General features: G+C 42.5%; 1 protein-coding gene across 1 annotated transcript; it reads left to right on the top strand.

Annotated features, from left to right (window-relative positions):
* The first annotated feature begins 768 nt into the window (after positions 1–768).
* On the top strand, positions 769–6849 carry LOC115146332 (fibronectin type III domain-containing protein 11). Its single transcript, XM_029688353.2, has one exon. The coding sequence runs from the start codon at positions 872–874 to the stop codon at positions 1913–1915; it is 1044 nt and encodes a 347-aa protein (XP_029544213.1). The 5' UTR covers positions 769–871; the 3' UTR covers positions 1916–6849.
* The last annotated feature ends 11450 nt before the right edge of the window (positions 6850–18299 follow it).

The following is an 18299-nucleotide window of genomic DNA, read 5'->3' as shown; positions in this document are numbered from 1 at the left end:
TAGAAATTCCACTTTGACATTATGGGGTATTGTGTGTAGGCCAGTGACAAAAACAACATTCATTTAATCTATTTAAAATTCAGGCTGTAATAAGACGAAATGTGGAAAGAGTCCAGGGGTATGAATACTTTCTGAAGGCCCTGTACTTAGGCCTATTTCATGACCTCTAGCATTGTCTTAGGTCAGATGGCACGACAGCTTTCACGTTAGAATAACACCATCTGCCAGAAGACAGTGGATCTCTAGCCTATTCGTTTTTTCCCTTAATGTTGCATCATTTCAACTGTCAAGTGGTGAACCACAACATTTTTCTTTACAGGTTGACAGTTTGTGGCTTTTCTCTTGAAAGAAGAAGTCTCAAATCTGTCTTCAATGGAGCCTGAACAAATAAATAACTAGCCAAGTTGTTGTTGCTTATCAATCTTCAGAGTACATTCACTGTAAAGAAAAGTTTGTGGTCATATGCTCATCCTTAAAAAAAACTAGGCGCCTGGCTAATGAGGTATACTTAAAAATAACAGAAAGTCCTGCACACTGTGTATGCGTCCAATTACCACCTTTATTGACGATGTTTCCATCCACAGAAATCTTCTACACTCTTCTGAGTGCTCACATACACAATTATATATACAAATTTCACCCATAGGTTAGAGTGTACAGGGTGGAAAATTGGTCAATGTGCCCTTGAGCAAGGCATTTAACCCTCATTTGCTCCAGGGGCGCCGTACTATTATAGCTGAACTTGTAAAACAACACATTTCACTGCACCTATCCGGTGTGTATGACAATAAAACATCATGTTTTTTTTAATTCAGTTTAATCTTTACATAAGAGAGAAAACATGTAGCTCGCCAAAGTAATACAGACAGAGATGTTTAATTATATGATGAAGGAAAATCTCCTTGTGTGTTTTGCAGCTGACATGAAAAGAATGATGACCCCCCCGAGCGATGACAGTGACGTAAGCGATCAGCGCCAACCCATGAAGACACGCTGCGCTGGTGGCCAGGGAGGAGACAGCCCCGGCATGGACCCGAAAAAATGGATCACCTTCAAAGACCTCCATGACCGGGTCACACAGCTGCTCTCCACTAAGCTCAACCCCTGTAACATCAAGCAGTGCAAGTCCAAACTGGACATCCTCAATAAGTGCTCCTATTACCTGGAGGTCATGCGCCAGGACACACTCCACCAACCAGACCAGCAGCAGAACTACCTGTCCAACTCCACCATCCTCCACCTCATCGATCCCTGGAAGTTCCAGCGGATGAAGAAGCTGGGCCACAGCCAGGTGCAGATCCAGCTGAGCCTGCTGGAAGAGCTCTACGAGCAGTTCTGTAAGGGCAAAGTGGAAATGGAGGCCATAGCCAGCCAGAGCGTCTATGGCGATCAAGAGGTCGAACACATAAATGGGAGGATAGCGCATCTCATTAAGGCGTTCACGGACTTTGACTCGACACTGATGCCCGGGGAGCTGCACACAAAGCACCGGCTCATCTCCGAGACGGGAAACGCTAAGGTACCCCAGATCCATTTGAGGCTGTCCGTCAAAATGCCCGTGATGTTCGACACGTCACGCTCGGAGGCTCTGGCCGACTGCGCCCGGCTGCACTGGGAAATGGCCGGGCAGGAGCAGCAGGAGCCTGGGGAACAGTTTGAGATCCGCTACAAGCTCCTCCAGCCGACCAACACGGAGGAAGGGAACCAGCTAGGAACGGTGACCTGCAACTCCTACTGCATACAGGTCAACAACCTGTTGCCGCAAAGGTGCTACGAGTTCACAGTGAAGCGGGCTGACGCCTGCTGCCTGGTCTACGGGTTCTGGAATGACACCATGGTGCTCAGAACCATGCCACTATCCCCAGGGGGCTTCACCGGGAGCCAGGAGAAGAGGAGGAGGCTGTTCCCCTGGTAAAGGGCTAGCGTGGCATGAGTGCATAGCAATATGAAAATAAAGACATTTTAATTTTTTTTATCTCTCTAATAAAAGACATTGTCAAGATTTTGGGGATTCGAGCCTAGTCCTTTAATCATGATACAGAGCAAAACAAATATTGTCCTTGAGAATGTGTCTGATATGTTGTTATGGCATTGTTATGTCTGCCACCTAGCCATATGGCCATACCAGACATAACTGTGGAGAGAGTGAAGAAGGTTTTTCATTTCCAATAGCAGCATAAACATGGACATTTCAATATAATAGTGGATGTCCATAATTATGGCGGCTCCCATGCACTTGTCACAAATGCCTTGTTCGCCGTATTGTACATTGATCTCTTTTTTGCATTGTCTTTAGCAGAGTAAACTACATGATCCCAATTTTAGCTCCAAGACCGTGGAATTAAATAAAAAGGATACAGTATATTGGCGTATTGAACCATGTTGTGCACCATAGTTTCATAACTCTGTGGATTTTGCTAAAACAATGAAGTCATATCTGAATCCCACTATCTTTACGCAATTTTGCCATTGCAGATGAAATACATTGTTGATACTTTGCGTTCGAGCAGTGCTTTGACGGTGAAGTAAACACGTTTTTTTGTGCACTTTGTGTGGTATAGCATCTCTGTGGTCAGGGTTACTCACAATCAAACAATCTGATGTTTAACGTAATACACTGTTTAACTTAATACACTGTTTAACGTAATACACTGTTTAACTTAATACACTGATGTTTCACGTAATACACTGCTGTTTAACTTAATACACTGTTTAACTTAATACACTGTTTAACGTAATACACTGTTTAACTTAATACACTGTTTAACTTAATACACTGCTGTTTCACGTAATACACTGTGGTTATGCAATCATATAGGTTATTATTGTACTAACAATGACCTATATTAATTGGGTAACTAATGACTATGACCAGCTCGCCCAGCTACTCACTGGACCCAATGATAACTTGGTTACGTATGCCTCTCCCTAATGTCAATATGCCTTGTCCATTGCTGTTTTGGTTAGTAATTATTGCCTTATTTCACTGTAGGGCTTCTAGCCCTGCTCAATACTCCTTAGCTAACCCTTTAGTTCCACCTCCCACACATGCGGTGACCTCACCTGGTTTAAATTATGTTTCTAGAGACAATATCTCTCTCATCGTCACCCAATGCATAGGTTTACCTCCACTGTATTCACATCCTACCATACCTTTGTCTGTACATTATGCCTTGAATCTATTCTACCGTGCCCAGAAACCTGCTCCTTTTACTCTCTGTCCCGAACGTTCTAGATGACCAGTTCTTATAGCCTTTAGCTGTACCCTTATCCTACTCTTCCTCTGTCCCTCTGGTTATGTATAGGTTAATCCAGGCCCTGCAGTGCCTAGCTCCACTCCCATTCCCCAGGCGCTCTCATTTGTTGACTTCTGTAACCGTAAAAGCCTTGGTTTCATGAATGTTTACATTAGAAGCCTCCTCCCTAAGTTTGTTTTATTCACTGCCTTAGCACACTCTGCCAACCCGGATGTCCTAGCCGTGTCTGAATCCTGGTTTAGGAAGACCACCAAAAACCCTGAAATTTCCATTCCTAACTATAAAATTTTCCAACAAGATAGAACTGCCAAAGGGGGCAGAGTTGCAATCTACTGCAGAGATAGCATACAGAGTTCTGTCTTACTATCCAGGTCTGTGCCCAAACAATTTGAGCTTCTACTTTTAAAAATCCACCTTTCCAGAAACAAGTCTCTCACCGTTGCCGCTTGCTATAGACCCCCCTCAGCCCCCAGCTGTGCCCTGGACACCATATGTGAATTTATTGCCCCCCATCTATCTTCAGAGTTTGTACTGTTAGATGACCTAAAATGGGACATTCTTAACACCCCGGCCGTCCTACAATCTAAGCTTGATGCACTCAATCTCACACAAATTATCAATGAACCTACCAGGTATAACCCCAAATCTGTAAACACGGGCACCCTCATAGATATCATCCTAACAAACCTGCCCTCCAAATACACCCTAGCTGTCTTCAATCAGGATCTCAGCGATCACTGCCTCATTGCCTGTGTCCGTAATGGGTCTGCGGTCAAACGACCACCCCTCATCACTGTCAAACGCTCCAGCGAGCAGGCCTTTCTTATCGACACTTCAGCGAGCAGGCCTTTCTAATCGACCTAGCCCAGGTATCCTGGAAGGATATTGACCTCATTCCGTCAGTAGAGGATGCCTGGTTATTCTTTAAAAGTGCTTTCCTCACCCTCTTAAATAAACATGCCCCATTCAATTTTTTTAACCAGGAACACTCCAGACCTGACTGCCCTTGACCAGCACAAAAACACCCTGTGGCTTTCTGCATTAGCATTGAATAGCCCCCGCGATATGCAACTTTTCAGGGAAGCTACGGAGCAATATACACAGGCAGTTAGGAAAGTAAAGGCTAGCTTTTTCAAACAGAAATGTGCATCCTGTAGCACAAACTCCAAAAAGTTCTGGGACATTGTAAAGTCCATGGAGAATAAGAGCACCTCCTCCCAGCTGCCCACTGTACTGAGGCTAGGAAACACTGTCACCACCGATAAATCACGCGCTCGCGCTCCAGCAGGTATACCTCACTGGTCACCCCCAAAGCCAATTCCTACTTTGGCCACCTTTCCTTCCAGTTCTCTGCTGCCAATGACTGGAACGAACTGCAAAAATCACTGAAGCTGGAGACTCATATCTCCTTCACTAACTTTAAGCACCAGCTGTCAGAGCAGCTCACAGATCACTGCACCTGTATATAGCCCATCTGTAAATAGTCCATCCAACTACCTCATCCCCATACTGTTATTTATTTTATTTATTTTGCTCCTTTGCACCCCAGTATCTCTACTTGCACACTCATCTTCTGCACATCTATCACTCCAGTGTTTAATTGCTATATTGTAATTATTTCACCACTATGGCCTATTTATTGCCTTTACCTCCCTTATCCTACCTCATTTCCACACACTGTATATACAGTAGACTTTTCCTATTGTATTATTGACTGCATGTTTGTTTATTCCATGTTTAACTGTGTGTTGTTGTATGTGTCGCACTGCTTTGCTTTATCTTGGCCAGGTCGCAGTTGTAAATGAGAACTTGTTCTCAACTAGCCTACCTGGTTAAATGAAGGAGAGAAAAAAAAGAATAAATAAAAATGAGCAGTAGGGATTGATTCTCCGCTAACAAATGGAAAATGCTAATATTTATAATGTGTTTATCTACGAAAACACGTGTGAGGCCTTAGTAAGCCCTAGACAAAACAATGTATGCATCCCAAATGGCACCCTATTCCATATAGCACTCTATTCCCTATACTATTCCCTATAGCACTCTATTCCCTATAGCACTCTATTCCCTATACTATTCCCTATAGCACTCTATTCCCTATACTATTCCCACTCTGGCACTCCAGATTGAATTTACGAACGCACCCTTAAGCTGAACATGCCATTATTGTACTAAGAATGACCTATATTAATTGGGTAACTAATGACTATGACCAATGATAACCAACCAATAACAATTCTTATGAGGCCTTAAGAACCCAAACTTTCATAACCAGCATAATACAGAAAACACTAACACTTAGAAACAAAAGCAACATGTACAGGTATGCTGAGACAGAAGAGCAAATTGTCTAAAATAGGCAGAAAGCAATATAAATGTGATGACAGATCATTGATATGCATTTCACTCACACTGGTGAATCTCAGAGAATGTATCTCTTCACATACTGTATATTTCCCAGAGCGAACAGACTTGTTTTGAAGATCCTTTAAAATACTCCATTGTTCATTATTATCACGCAGCTACAAACTGCTTTTCATTTTATTCGACAAATCCCATGGTTTAGCCTGCCTGTTATCAGACAGCTACAAACTGCTTTTCGTTTTATTTGACAAATCCCATGGTTTAGCCTGCCTGTTATCAGACAGCTACAAACTGCTTTTCGTTTTATTTGACAAATCCCATGGTTTAGCCTGCCTGTTATCAGACAGCTACAAACTGCTTTTCGTTTTATTTGACAAATCCCATGGTTTAGCCTGCCTGTTATCAGACAGCTACAAACTGCTTTTCGTTTTATTTGACAAATCCCATGGTTTAGCCTGCCTGTTATCAGACAGCTACAAACTGCTTTTCGTTTTATTCGACAAATCCCATGGTTTAGCCTGCCTGTTATCAGACAGCTACAAACTGCTTTTCGTTTTATTTGACAAATCCCATGGTTTAGCCTGCCTGTTATCAGACAGCTACAAACTGCTTTTCGTTTTATTTGACAAATCCCATGGTTTAGCCTGCCTGTTATCAGACAGCTGCAAACTGCTTTTCGTTTTATTTGACAAATCCCATGGTTTAGCCTGCCTGTTATCAGACAGCTGCAAACTGCTTTTCGTTTTATTTGACAAATCCCATGGTTTAGCCTGCCTGTTATCAGACAGCTACAAACTGCTTTTCGTTTTATTTGACAAATCCCATGGTTTAGCCTGCCTGTTATCAGACAGCTACAAACTACTTTTCGTTTTATTTGACAAATCCCATGGTTTAGCCTGCCTGTTATCAGACAGCTGCAAACTGCTTTTCGTTTTATTTGACAAATCCCATGGTTTAGCCTGCCTGTTATCAGGCAGATATAAGATTGATATGTTTCAATGATTCATTTTCCAGACATGATTAATCTTCTCCTGTCTATGTAAAAACGTCATTTCTATTTTGCATACTGTCTATCCACCATTCTATATTACCCGTTCAAGTAGCAGTCTTGTGTGACAATAAAAGGAGGAACTCTCTACGACCTTCTCCTAAATCTATGGGTTTATAATACTCTGTCATGTTCTCCAGTGTACATCATGACATTAAAGAAGTTGAAGTGAAGTTTCAATTGTCGTCCTCTCCATTCTTTCACAGTCAATCTCATATCCGGCCTCCCACGTACCAGACAGATAAGAGGGTATTGTGAAATATGTGCATGTTTATAGTCAAATCCAATTTCAAATCAAATCAAATGTATTTATATAGCCCTTCGTACATCAGCTGATATCTCAAAGTGCTGTACAGAAACCCAGCCTAAAACCCCAAACAGCAAGCAATGCAGGTGTAGAAGCACGGTGGCTAGGAGAAACTCTCTAGAAAGGCCAAAACCTAGGAAGAAACCTAGAGAAGGAACCAGGCTATGTGGGGTGGCCAGTCCTCTTCTGGCTGTGCCGGGAGGAGATTATAACAGAACATAGTGCATAAGAACCTTGCAGCATTAAGCCCAAGAACACACCCATACTTCCTAGTTTTTACATTGTGTCATGTTGGCTATGTGTCAATTATTTCACCAGAAGGGCACTGGGCACTAAAGTGCAGCATTATTGTGCGGAAATTTCTCCAGTTCATTTCAAGTTCAAGTTCTTGAGTCCAGGGGGTTACTCTGTCTTTCCCTAGTCTGGTCCCATATCTGTTTGTGCTATCATATCACATCCTCCTCTTCAACTGTGTAATCCTGTTTACTGCCGTGTCATGAGCCAAAATGCAAACCAGAGAGGAAGTGCTGTGTGTCATGGACTGCAGATTAATGAATGAGCAGCTTCCAGATCCTGTTGATCACTGCAAAGACAGGACACGTTGACCACAAGGGGCCAGAGCTGTTTGTGACTAGATGGAGTATAGCCAAGACCAGAATTACATTTACGTAGCAGGTTAGGAGACCATTTTAACTAATCCTAACCCTAATTCCCTTAACCTGCCATGTTAATTCTCCTAACCTGCTGCGTAAATTCTCTTAACCTGCCATGTTTATTATCCTAACCTGACATGTTTATTATCTTAACCTGCCATGTTAATTCTCCTAACCTGACATGTTAATTATCTTAACCTGCCATGTTAATTCTCCTAACCTGACATGTTAATTATCTTAACCTGCTTTGTAAATTATCTTAAACTGCCATGTTAATTCTCTTAACCTGCCATGTTAAATCTCCTAACCTGCTCCAAAAAAGTAACTTCAGGTCATAGCTGTATACCACCTACAGATGTATGATCTTAATTTGAGCCAGTTTGCTACAGCAGGCAAATAATCCTGCAGCAACAGGAAATGTGAATTATTCTGGGCATTGTAATTAATAGACATTTTTGTAGCGAATGATACATTTTTCATTTGGGCAAAGTCTGACATTTTAAAGTGGAAATTACACACATTTGAAGCCTTCTTAAACCCTGAATAAAAACGTGACCATGCCCCCATGTAGCCTACAGCCATAGGGTACTCCTGTTACTCCCATGTAATTAGCCTAACTTTGGCATCATCCTAAACTGACACTTTTTTTGTTGTTTCAATAAACGCTTTCAGCTGCCTCACGTGTCATTATTAACATACTTGGATGTTACAACAACAAATGATTTGGATGACACTAATTTGTTACCTGACCTGCTAACACTGACAGTAAAGATAGTAAAGCTGTCGCATTAAACTGACGTCACTGTTTGTTCACCTCTAGCTTTTTTGCCAATTAGTTGACGTTAGCTAGAGAAGTTCATCTTGTTCTAATTGGTGTAACTACTTTGATCTCGATCAACTGGTCGATCTCCAAGCCATTCCTAGTGACTCATCAAACATTTCTGTAAAAAACAACAATGATAAAACCTTGCGTTCCTATTTATTAGAATGTTTTCCGCTGTTGGTGGTAGGGGCACTTGATTCAGCAGCCATAGTGCTGGGAAGGTGAAGTATTCCCATTTTTAACCATTTCATGTGTCTTTTGATTTATTTTATTGAACCTTTATTTAACTAGGGAAGTTAGTTAAGAACAAATTCTTATTTACAATGACGGCCTCACAAAAGTCCTCCTGTGGGGGGCAAAACACACATCACGACAAGAACACAGCACTACATAAAGAGAGACCTAAGACAACAACATAGCAAGGCAGCAACACAACATGACAACAACATGGTAGCAACTCAACATGGCAGAAGCACAACATGGTAGCAGCACAAAACATGGTACAAACATTATTGGGCACAGACAACAGCACAAAGGGCAATAAGATAGAGAACAATACATCACGCAAAGCAGCCACAACTGTCAGTAAGAGTGTCCATGATTGAGTCTTTGAGTGAAGATTGAGATAAAACTGTCCAGTTTGAGTGTTTGTTGCAGATCATTCCAGTCACTAGTTGCAGCAAACTGAAAAGATGAGCGACCCAGGGATGTGTGTGCTTTGGGGACCTTTAACAGAATGTTACTGGCAGAACCGGTGTTGTATGTGGAGGATGAGGGCTGCTGTAGATATCTCAGATAGGGGGGAGTGAGGCCTAAGAGGGTTTTATAAATAAGCATCAACCAGTGGGTCTTGTGACGGGTATACAGAGATGCCACTTTTATATGTTTACATACCCTACATTACTCATCTCATATGTATACACTGTACTCTATACCATCTACTGCATCTTGCCTATGCCATTCTGTACCATCACTCATTCATATATTTTTATGTACATATTCTTCATCCCTTTACACTTGTGTATAAGGTAGGTGTTGTGAAATTGTTAGGTTAGATTACTCGTTGGTTATTACTGCATTGTCGGAACTAGAAGCACAAGCATTTCGCTACACTCGCATTAACATCTGCTAACCATGTGTATGTGACAAATAATATTTGATTTGATGTATAGAGTTTAGTGATGTGTCCTATAAGGAGCATTGGTGGCAAATCTGAAGGCCGAATGTTAAAGAACATGTAACGGTTTTCTTCCGTCGAAGGAGAGGACCAAAATGCAGCGTAGTTCGTGTTCAACATGTTTAATAAAAGACGATAACGTGAACACTACACAAATACAAACTAGGAAAACCCCAAAACAGTCCTATCTGGTGCAGAGAACACAAAGAAACAACCACCCACAAAGTACCCACAGAATATGGCTGCCTAAATATGGTTCCCAATCAGAGACAACGATAGACAGCTGCCTCTAATTGAGAACCAATCTAGGCAACCATAGACATACAAAACTACCCAGACAGATAACCGCCCCATAAACATACAAAACGCCTAGACCAGACAAAAAAATAAATCCCCCATGTCACACCCTGACCTAACCAAAATAATAAAGAAAACAAAGATAACTAAGGCCAGGGCGTGACAGAACATCTAGCTGCTCGAGAGCACCCTTACGTGCCGACCTATAAATTACGTCTCCGTAATCTAGCATGGGTAGGATGGTCATCTGAATCATGTGGCGTGAAAGAGGAGCATTTACGATAGAGGAAACCAAGTCTAGGTTTAACTTCAGCCTGTAGCTTTGATATGTGCTGAGAGGACAGTGTACCTTCTAGCCACACTCAAGTACTTGTATGAGGTGACTAGCTCAAGCTCTAAACCCTCAGAGGTAATCACACCACATGACCTTTGTTTTGGAGGTGTTCAGAACAAGGTTAAGGGCAGAGAAAACTTGTTGGACACTAAGAAAGCTTTGTTGTAGAGCATTTAACACAAATCCAGGGATGGGTCAGCTGAGTGTCTGAAGGTAGAACTCTGCCTACCCGGCAGGCCAAGAGGACTAATCAAGTGCTCCTATAGGTCTACCGCTGGCCAATCAGATAGCTGTCTGCACAGTTTCGTCACGCCATAGACTTTGAAAATAAGTCTTGAACACACAGGACACTTTTAAAACCATGAATAGAGAGAGACTCAATGAATACAGCAATGAGCTGCTGTTTAAATGAGTAATATTTAACTTGTTATTCAGCACTGCCAACACTTTGTTCAACAGTTTTATATGCCATAAAATGCGTGTTCTCCCTACTTCCATTCACGCTACAACTAGAACAGCAGGTGCTATGAATGATAGCAAAGTGTTTCAATAAACTTGCGTTGTTATAATTTGTGTCATGTCTTTTTTTTATATCAAGGAATATTTTACTTTCTCTGGTCATAGGAGTAACAACATAAATTGGTGCACGAGGCAGAAATAATGCAGTGTGACTAAGTTTCTCCATCAGCTGGAAGACTGTGTCCCCTCAGCAGAGGGAGGGAGAGAGGAGGGATGGTGAGTGGGATGAGAGGCAGAGAGGAGAGAGAGAGAGAGGAGAGAGAGAGGGTGAGAGGAGGGATGGTGAGTGGGATGAGAGGCAGAGAGGAGAGAGAGAGAGGGTGAGAGGCAGAGAGAGGAGAGAGAGAGAGAGGGTGAGAGGAGGGGTGGTGAGTGGGATGAGAGGAGAGAGAGAGGGGTGAGAGGAGGGATGGTGAGTGGGATGAGAGGCAGAGAGGAGAGAGAGAGAGAGAGAGAGGGTGAGAGGAGGGATGGTGAGTGGGATGAGAGGCAGAGAGGAGAGAGAGAGAGGGTGAGAGGAGGGATGAGAGGCAGCCTCACCGCTGCGCCCTCCCCTCAGACTGACCAGCAGATGCAGGCCATCAGTCCAGTAAAAAACATATATATATATATTATGCTCACTCAGCTGTGCCTAACAAGTAATACAACAAATGATCTATTTCCAGTGTGATCATATACCTAACATTTGTAAATATAATTTCAAAATGGTCTGAGAATAACAACATTGGCAAGGCAATTCAAGCATAGCCAATATGCAGTGATAATGTAGTGATAGCCTACTGCGCAAACCTCATTGCTGCAGAACTATTTTTAATTGGTTAATGTTGCAATGTTTAAGTCCTCTTTTTAAGAAAATCTGAGCGGTAGATCTTGGGTTGCATTTTGACCCAGAAAGTGATCTTAAATCAGAAAAGGTTGGTGACGCTGGTCTAGGTACAGTAAGTGGACTTTATAAAGGAACATATTGTTTCTAATAAAACAATGGCCAGTTTGGGTTGCAGTTGCACATTATTTTGTAAAACCAAATAGGCTATGTCTGGCCCTCGAATTAGTTATGTTTTTTCAATATGGCCATTGCACTGATTGCGTTTGACACCCCTGGGCTAGCGTATATATTTATGTATCTAGCTATTTATTTAGCAAGCTAGAAACACGGAGCCTAACGTTAGCTAGCTAGCTATCTGCTGGGAGGATGTCATGTCATTGGAGGAGTGGGTAAGCGACCGACTTTTTCCCCTCATATCGTTTTTTGGTGACTACAGCTAGAGATGCAGGTGTCATTTGGCTAGCTAGCAAAGAAATGTGAATCATGTTGCTAGCTATGCTGAACTTGTACGACTGTTATCCACAGTTAGCATATCTCTTAGTTGTCAATAAAATGTATTTGGCTTTGATCAAATGGGCGGGCAGGCAAGTTGCAGGAGGACAAGTTTCATAGTCCAGTTCAAAGTAAATGATAGCAGCATCGTGTGGGAAATGGCTTATTTGCATATAGGCCTACTGTAGCTCTGATTGGCTATGGCGCACCGGTCTGTATAGACTCCTGTCCTGGACAAGACCAATGTTTTTATTAGGTTTTATTTACTGCAGTGTCTATTAATTGTCCAAACGCACGGCCACTTTCCCTCTATATTACTATAGAATTTTCACAAATACTGTACCTTACTATACATCATTCCCAAACATTCTGTGAATTTCTAAACACATGAAAATGACCATATCTCAGTTCTCGCTTGTCAGAGAATGTTAAAAAAAGGTGTAATATTCTTCTTTAATAAGATTTCATGTTGCTAAAACCCTGTCAGTTCCACTTTAAGACTAGATGGAAGTATGTTAAAAATTACCAACCAAGCATATCCAAATTTTTTATAGAATGACGTTAAGTCACGCATCGCCATGTGTGTATCTATCTATACACTACAAATTTGCATTTCCTGCTGTGCAGGAACATTCTCAGCAACAAAAGAGTGAACAAAGTAAGATCCTACATCTGTAGTCAAAACTGCCATGGCTTTGACATCAGACCTGGGTTCAAATGCTTTTTGAAATCATTCAAAAACGTTCAAATACTTTAACTTGATTTTCAAAAAGCATTTGAACCCAGATCTACTGGACAGGACAAAGGATATGACAGAGATGCTGTAGAAGTCAAAAAGAATGAATGACAATTTTGCAGTCATTATGGGTTCCCCCCCCTCATTATCTCCACACACTTTCCTGTTTTACTTTGTGTGATTAATGTGTTTTGGAGGGAAGGGTGGGGTTGCTTGTTTTATTGACCAGAAACAGCTGTTGTGAGGGGAACAGATTTTATCAGGTCTGTTCTTGTAAATGGTGGCCATTTTTACCATTTAGACTTTTATTTACAGTCACCGCTGGAGACAAGCAGGTGTTTGGAGTTTCCCTTGTCTTGCATGGCCAGCCCTGATCATGAAACACGTAGAGTCTGTACACTGTACACACTCTACAGCACGCCTCTGTCCTTGGCACTTGTCCAGTGTACTATTGAAATTGGTGTATTGTGGTAAGGCTTTAAAATGGCAATCAGCAGTTGCTACATACATTTCTGGACTTAAATTAACGATATGTAGCCACCGATTCTTGAAGAATATAACGTATAAATGCCTCATGAGCTTAGTTCAACTATCGAACCCCGTCAAAACCCCAAATATAAGCTTCTTACTCCAATGTTTACACCAAGTAAATGTAAACAAACACAGTATAGCCTCAAACATGGTTAAAAAGACAGGTTTTATATAATGGATGGTCAGTCCTTGCATCCATAGCTATGTCTATGAATTTAAGAGTGGTTACATTAAATGAAGCTATTGGCTTAGTCTACACCTGTTGTTTACGAAGCATGTGACAAACTAAATGTTCTACAGCAACATCCCTCAGCTTTTTACCAGAATATGGGCGTGGAGTACGCTTTGTTATTGTTTCTACTGCCGATCGCCACTTTAACAAGTGTTTTTTAGATAAATGAGTACATTGAACTCTGTTGTACAGTATGTGTGACTGATAGAAGTTCCTTAGCCTGGTCACAGATCTGTTTGTGCTATCATGTCAACCCCTTGTTACTCATTGTCATACTGTTATTCTTAGCTGATCTTGTGTAAATTCCCTCGGTGTACATACAGTACCAGTCAAAAGTTTGGACAGAGAGTGTGCAAAGCTGTCATCAAGGCAAGTGGTGGCTGCTTTTGAAGAATCTCAAATATAACATCTGTTTTGATTTGTTTAACACTTTTTTGGTTACTAAATTATTCCACATGTGTTATTTCATAGTTTTGATGTCTTCACTATTATTCTACAATGTAGAAAACAGTAAGAATAATATTTTTAAAAACCTGGAAGGAGTAGGTGTGTTCAAACTTTTGTTTGGTTCTGTACATGTAGATTGCATTTGATTACTGCTACAGTGTATTTGGGTTGTTAATCAGATTGGTACTTCCGTTTTTGATTTTCTTCCCCCTTCATTTGAATTGTTTGACATTTGACTAGATTGTTAGAAGTTAGTAACATAACCACTTTGCTGCACCCACTATAACACCTGCTAAACTGAGTACACAACCAATAAACTTTGATCTGATTTAATAGCAAATCGTAGGTTGATGGTTTTCTTAACCTGCTGACCTGGTGAGGTCATTTCCTAGCTATAAATGATCAATGCCGTAGATTCCAGACATTGCACTGCAGACTTCAAATTAAATTAGACTTATTTTGGCACCGTTTTCTCATAACACAAACAGTCATCCACTAGGCCTGCACTCCGAAAAAGAGGGAAACGAGGCGGTCTTCTGGTCAGACTCCGGAGACGGGCACACCGTGCACCACTCCCTAGCATTCTTCTTGCCAATGTCCAGTCTCTTGACAACAAGGTTGATGAAATCCGAGCAAGGGTAGCATTCCAGAGGGACATCAGAGACTGTAACGTTCTTTGCTTCACGGAAACATGGCTCACTGGAGAGACGCTATCCGAGGCGGTGCAGCCAACGGGTTTCTCCACGCATCGCGCCGACAGAAACAAACATCTTTCTGGTAAGAAGAGGGGCGGGGGTGTATGCCTTATGGCGAACGAGACATGGTGTGATGAAAGAAACATACAGGAACTCAAATCCTTCTGTTCACCTGATTTAGAATTCCTCACAATCAAATGTAGACCGTATTATCTACCAAGAGAATTCTCTTCGATTATAATCACAGCCGTATATATCCCCCCCCAAGCAGACACATCGATGGCTCTGAACAAACTTTATTTAACTCTTTGCAAACTGGAAACCATTTATCCGGAGGCTGCATTCATTGTAGCTGGGGATTTTAACAAGGCTAATCTGAAAACAAGACTCCCTAAATTTTATCAGCATATCGATTGCGCAACCAGGGGTGGAAAAACCTTGGATCATTGTTACTCTAACTTCCGCGACGCATATAAGGCCCTGCCCCGCCCCCCTTTCGGAAAAGCTGACCACGACTCCATTTTGTTGATCCCTGCTTACAGACAGAAACTAAAACAAGAGGCTCCCACGCTGAGGTCTGTCCAACGCTGGTCTGACCAAGCTGACTCCACACTCCAAGACTGCTTCCATCACGTGGACTGGGATATGTTTCGTATTGCGTCAGATAACAATATTGACGAATACGCTGATTCGGTGTGCGAGTTCATTAGAACGTGCGTTGAAGATGTCGTTCCCATAGCAACGATTAAAACATTCCCTAACCAGAAACCGTGGATTGATGGCAGCATTCGCGTGAAACTGAAAGCGCGAACCACTGCTTTTAATCAGGGCAAGGTGTCTGGCAACATGACCGAATACAAACAGTGCAGCTATTCCCTCCGCAAGGCTATCAAACAAGCTAAGCGTCAGTACAGAGACAAAGTAGAATCTCAATTCAACGGCTCAGACACAAGAGGCATGTGGCAGGGTCTACAGTCAATCACGGACTACAAGAAGAAATCCAGCCCAGTCACGGACCAGGATGTCTTGCTCCCAGGCAGACTAAATAACTTTTTTGCCCGCTTTGAGGACAATACAGTGCCAATGACATGGCCTGCAACGAAAACATGCGGTCTCTCCTTCACTGCAGCCGAGGTGAGTAAGACATTTAAACGTGTTAACCCTCGCAAGGCTGCAGGCCCAGACGGCATCCCCAGCCGCGCCCTCAGAGCATGCGCAGACCAGCTGGCCGGTGTGTTTACGGACATATTCAATCAATCCCTATACCAGTCTGCTGTTCCCACATGCTTCAAGAGGGCCACCATTGTTCCTGTTCCCAAGAAAGCTAAGGTAACTGAGCTAAACGACTACCGCCCCGTAGCACTCACTTCCGTCATCATGAAGTGCTTTGAGAGACTAGTCAAGGACCATATCACCTCCACCCTACCTGACACCCTAGACCCACTCCAATTTGCTTACCGCCCAAATAGGTCCACAGACGATGCAATCTCAACCACACTGCACACTGCCCTAACCCATCTGGACAAGAGGAATACCTATGTGAGAATGCTGTTAATCGACTATAGCTCGGCATTCAACACCATAGTACCCTCCAAGCTCGTCATCAAGCTCGAGACCCTGGGTCTCGACCCCGCCCTGTGCAACTGGGTACTGGACTTCCTGACGGGCCGCCCCCAGGTGGTGAGGGTAGGCAACAACATCTCCTCCCCGCTGATCCTCAACACTGGGGCCCCACAAGGGTGCGTTCTGAGCCCTCTCCTGTACTCCCTGTTCACCCACGACTGCGTGGCCAAGCACGCTTCCAACTCAATCATCAAGTTTGCGGACGACACAACAGTGGTAGGCTTGATTACCAACAACGAAGAGACGGCCTACAGGGAGGAGGTGAGGGCCCTCGGAGTGTGGTGTCAGGAAAATAACCTCACACTCAACGTCAACAAAAACTAAGGAGATGATTGTGGACTTCAGGAAACAGCAGAGGGAACACCCCCATATCCACATCGATGGAACAGTAGTGGAGAGGGTAGCAAGTTTTAAGTTCCTCGGCATACACATCACAGACAAACTGAACTGGTCCACTCACACAGACAGCATCGTGAAGAAGGCGCAGCAGCGCCTCTTCAACCTCAGGAGGCTGAAGAAATTCGGCTTGTCACCAAAAGCACTCACAAACTTCTACAGATGCACAATCGAGAGCATCCTGGCTGGCTGTATCACCGCCTGGTACGGCAACTGCTCCGCCCTCAACCGTAAGGCTCTCCAGAGGGTAGTGAGGTCTGCACAACGCATCACCGGGGGCAAACTACCTGCCCTCCAGGACACCTACACCACCCGATGTTACAGGAAGGCCATAAAGATCATCAAGGACATCAACCACCCGAGCCACTGCCTGTTCACCCCGCTATCATCCAGACGGCGAGGTCAGTACAGGTGCATCAAAGCTGGGACCGAGAGACTGAAAAACAGCTTCTATCTCAAGGCCATCAGACTGTTAAACAGCCACCACTAACATTGAGTGGCTGCTGCCAACACACTGACACTGACTCAACTCCAGCCACTTTAATAATGGGAATTGATGGGAAATGATGTAAATATATCACTAGCCACTTTAAACAATGCTACCTTATATAATGTTACTTACCCTACATTATTCATCTCATATGCATACGTATATACTGTACCCTATATCATCGACTGCATCCTTATGTAATACATGTATCACTAGCCACTTTAACTATGCCACTTTGTTTACATACTCATCTCATATGTATATACTGTACTCGATACAATCTACTGTATCTTGCCTATGCTGCTCTGTACCATCACTCATTCAGATATCCTTATGTACATAATCTTTATCCCCTTACACTGTGTATAAGACAGTAGTTTTGGAATTGTTAGTTAGATTACTTGTTGGTTATTACTGCATTGTCGGAACTAGAAGCACAAGCATTTCGCTACACTCGCATTAACATCTGCTAACCATGTGTATGTGACAAATAAAATTTGATTTGATTTGATTTAATGTCAATCCCAGCGTCCTCAGAAATTCTCTCAGTGGTCTGTGAAAGTGACAGAGCGGAGAGAAATATCACTGCATGCTTTTGCTGCTGGAGAATGAAACTTCTGAATACGCCTGGGTGAATTAAATTAGATTATTTATCATCAATCTCTAACTTTGACTTGGAGGATTCAGTCATTCACTATTTACTATTACTCCTGCTCATAAGTCTAAGTGGACAATGCAACTAACATTAGCCTAAAAAACAGACTTGTTTTGTGCTGACAAGCCACTCCTTGTACTCGAATGCTAGCAGACTTGTGGTTTGTTTTGTTTTTATCAACTGTTCTTACATGAAAGTTATTTATCCAGGGTATAAACTGCTATCATCCTAGCCAGTTAAACAGTCTCCCTCTTTTATGTAAGGATGAGAGAAAAAAATGTCTGTGTCTGCTAAGAGAGAGTAGACACATTTTTATATAAGATAGCTCTGGAAACTAGTAGTTGTTCTCTTATTTTCACTGCTCTATTTGCCATGAGGTTTTAATTATATATATTTT

Source organism: Oncorhynchus nerka, linkage group LG2 (genome assembly GCF_034236695.1).
Source record: "Oncorhynchus nerka isolate Pitt River linkage group LG2, Oner_Uvic_2.0, whole genome shotgun sequence".
NCBI lineage: Eukaryota > Metazoa > Chordata > Actinopteri > Salmoniformes > Salmonidae > Oncorhynchus > Oncorhynchus nerka.
This window is presented reverse-complemented; position numbering and strand designations above follow the sequence as displayed.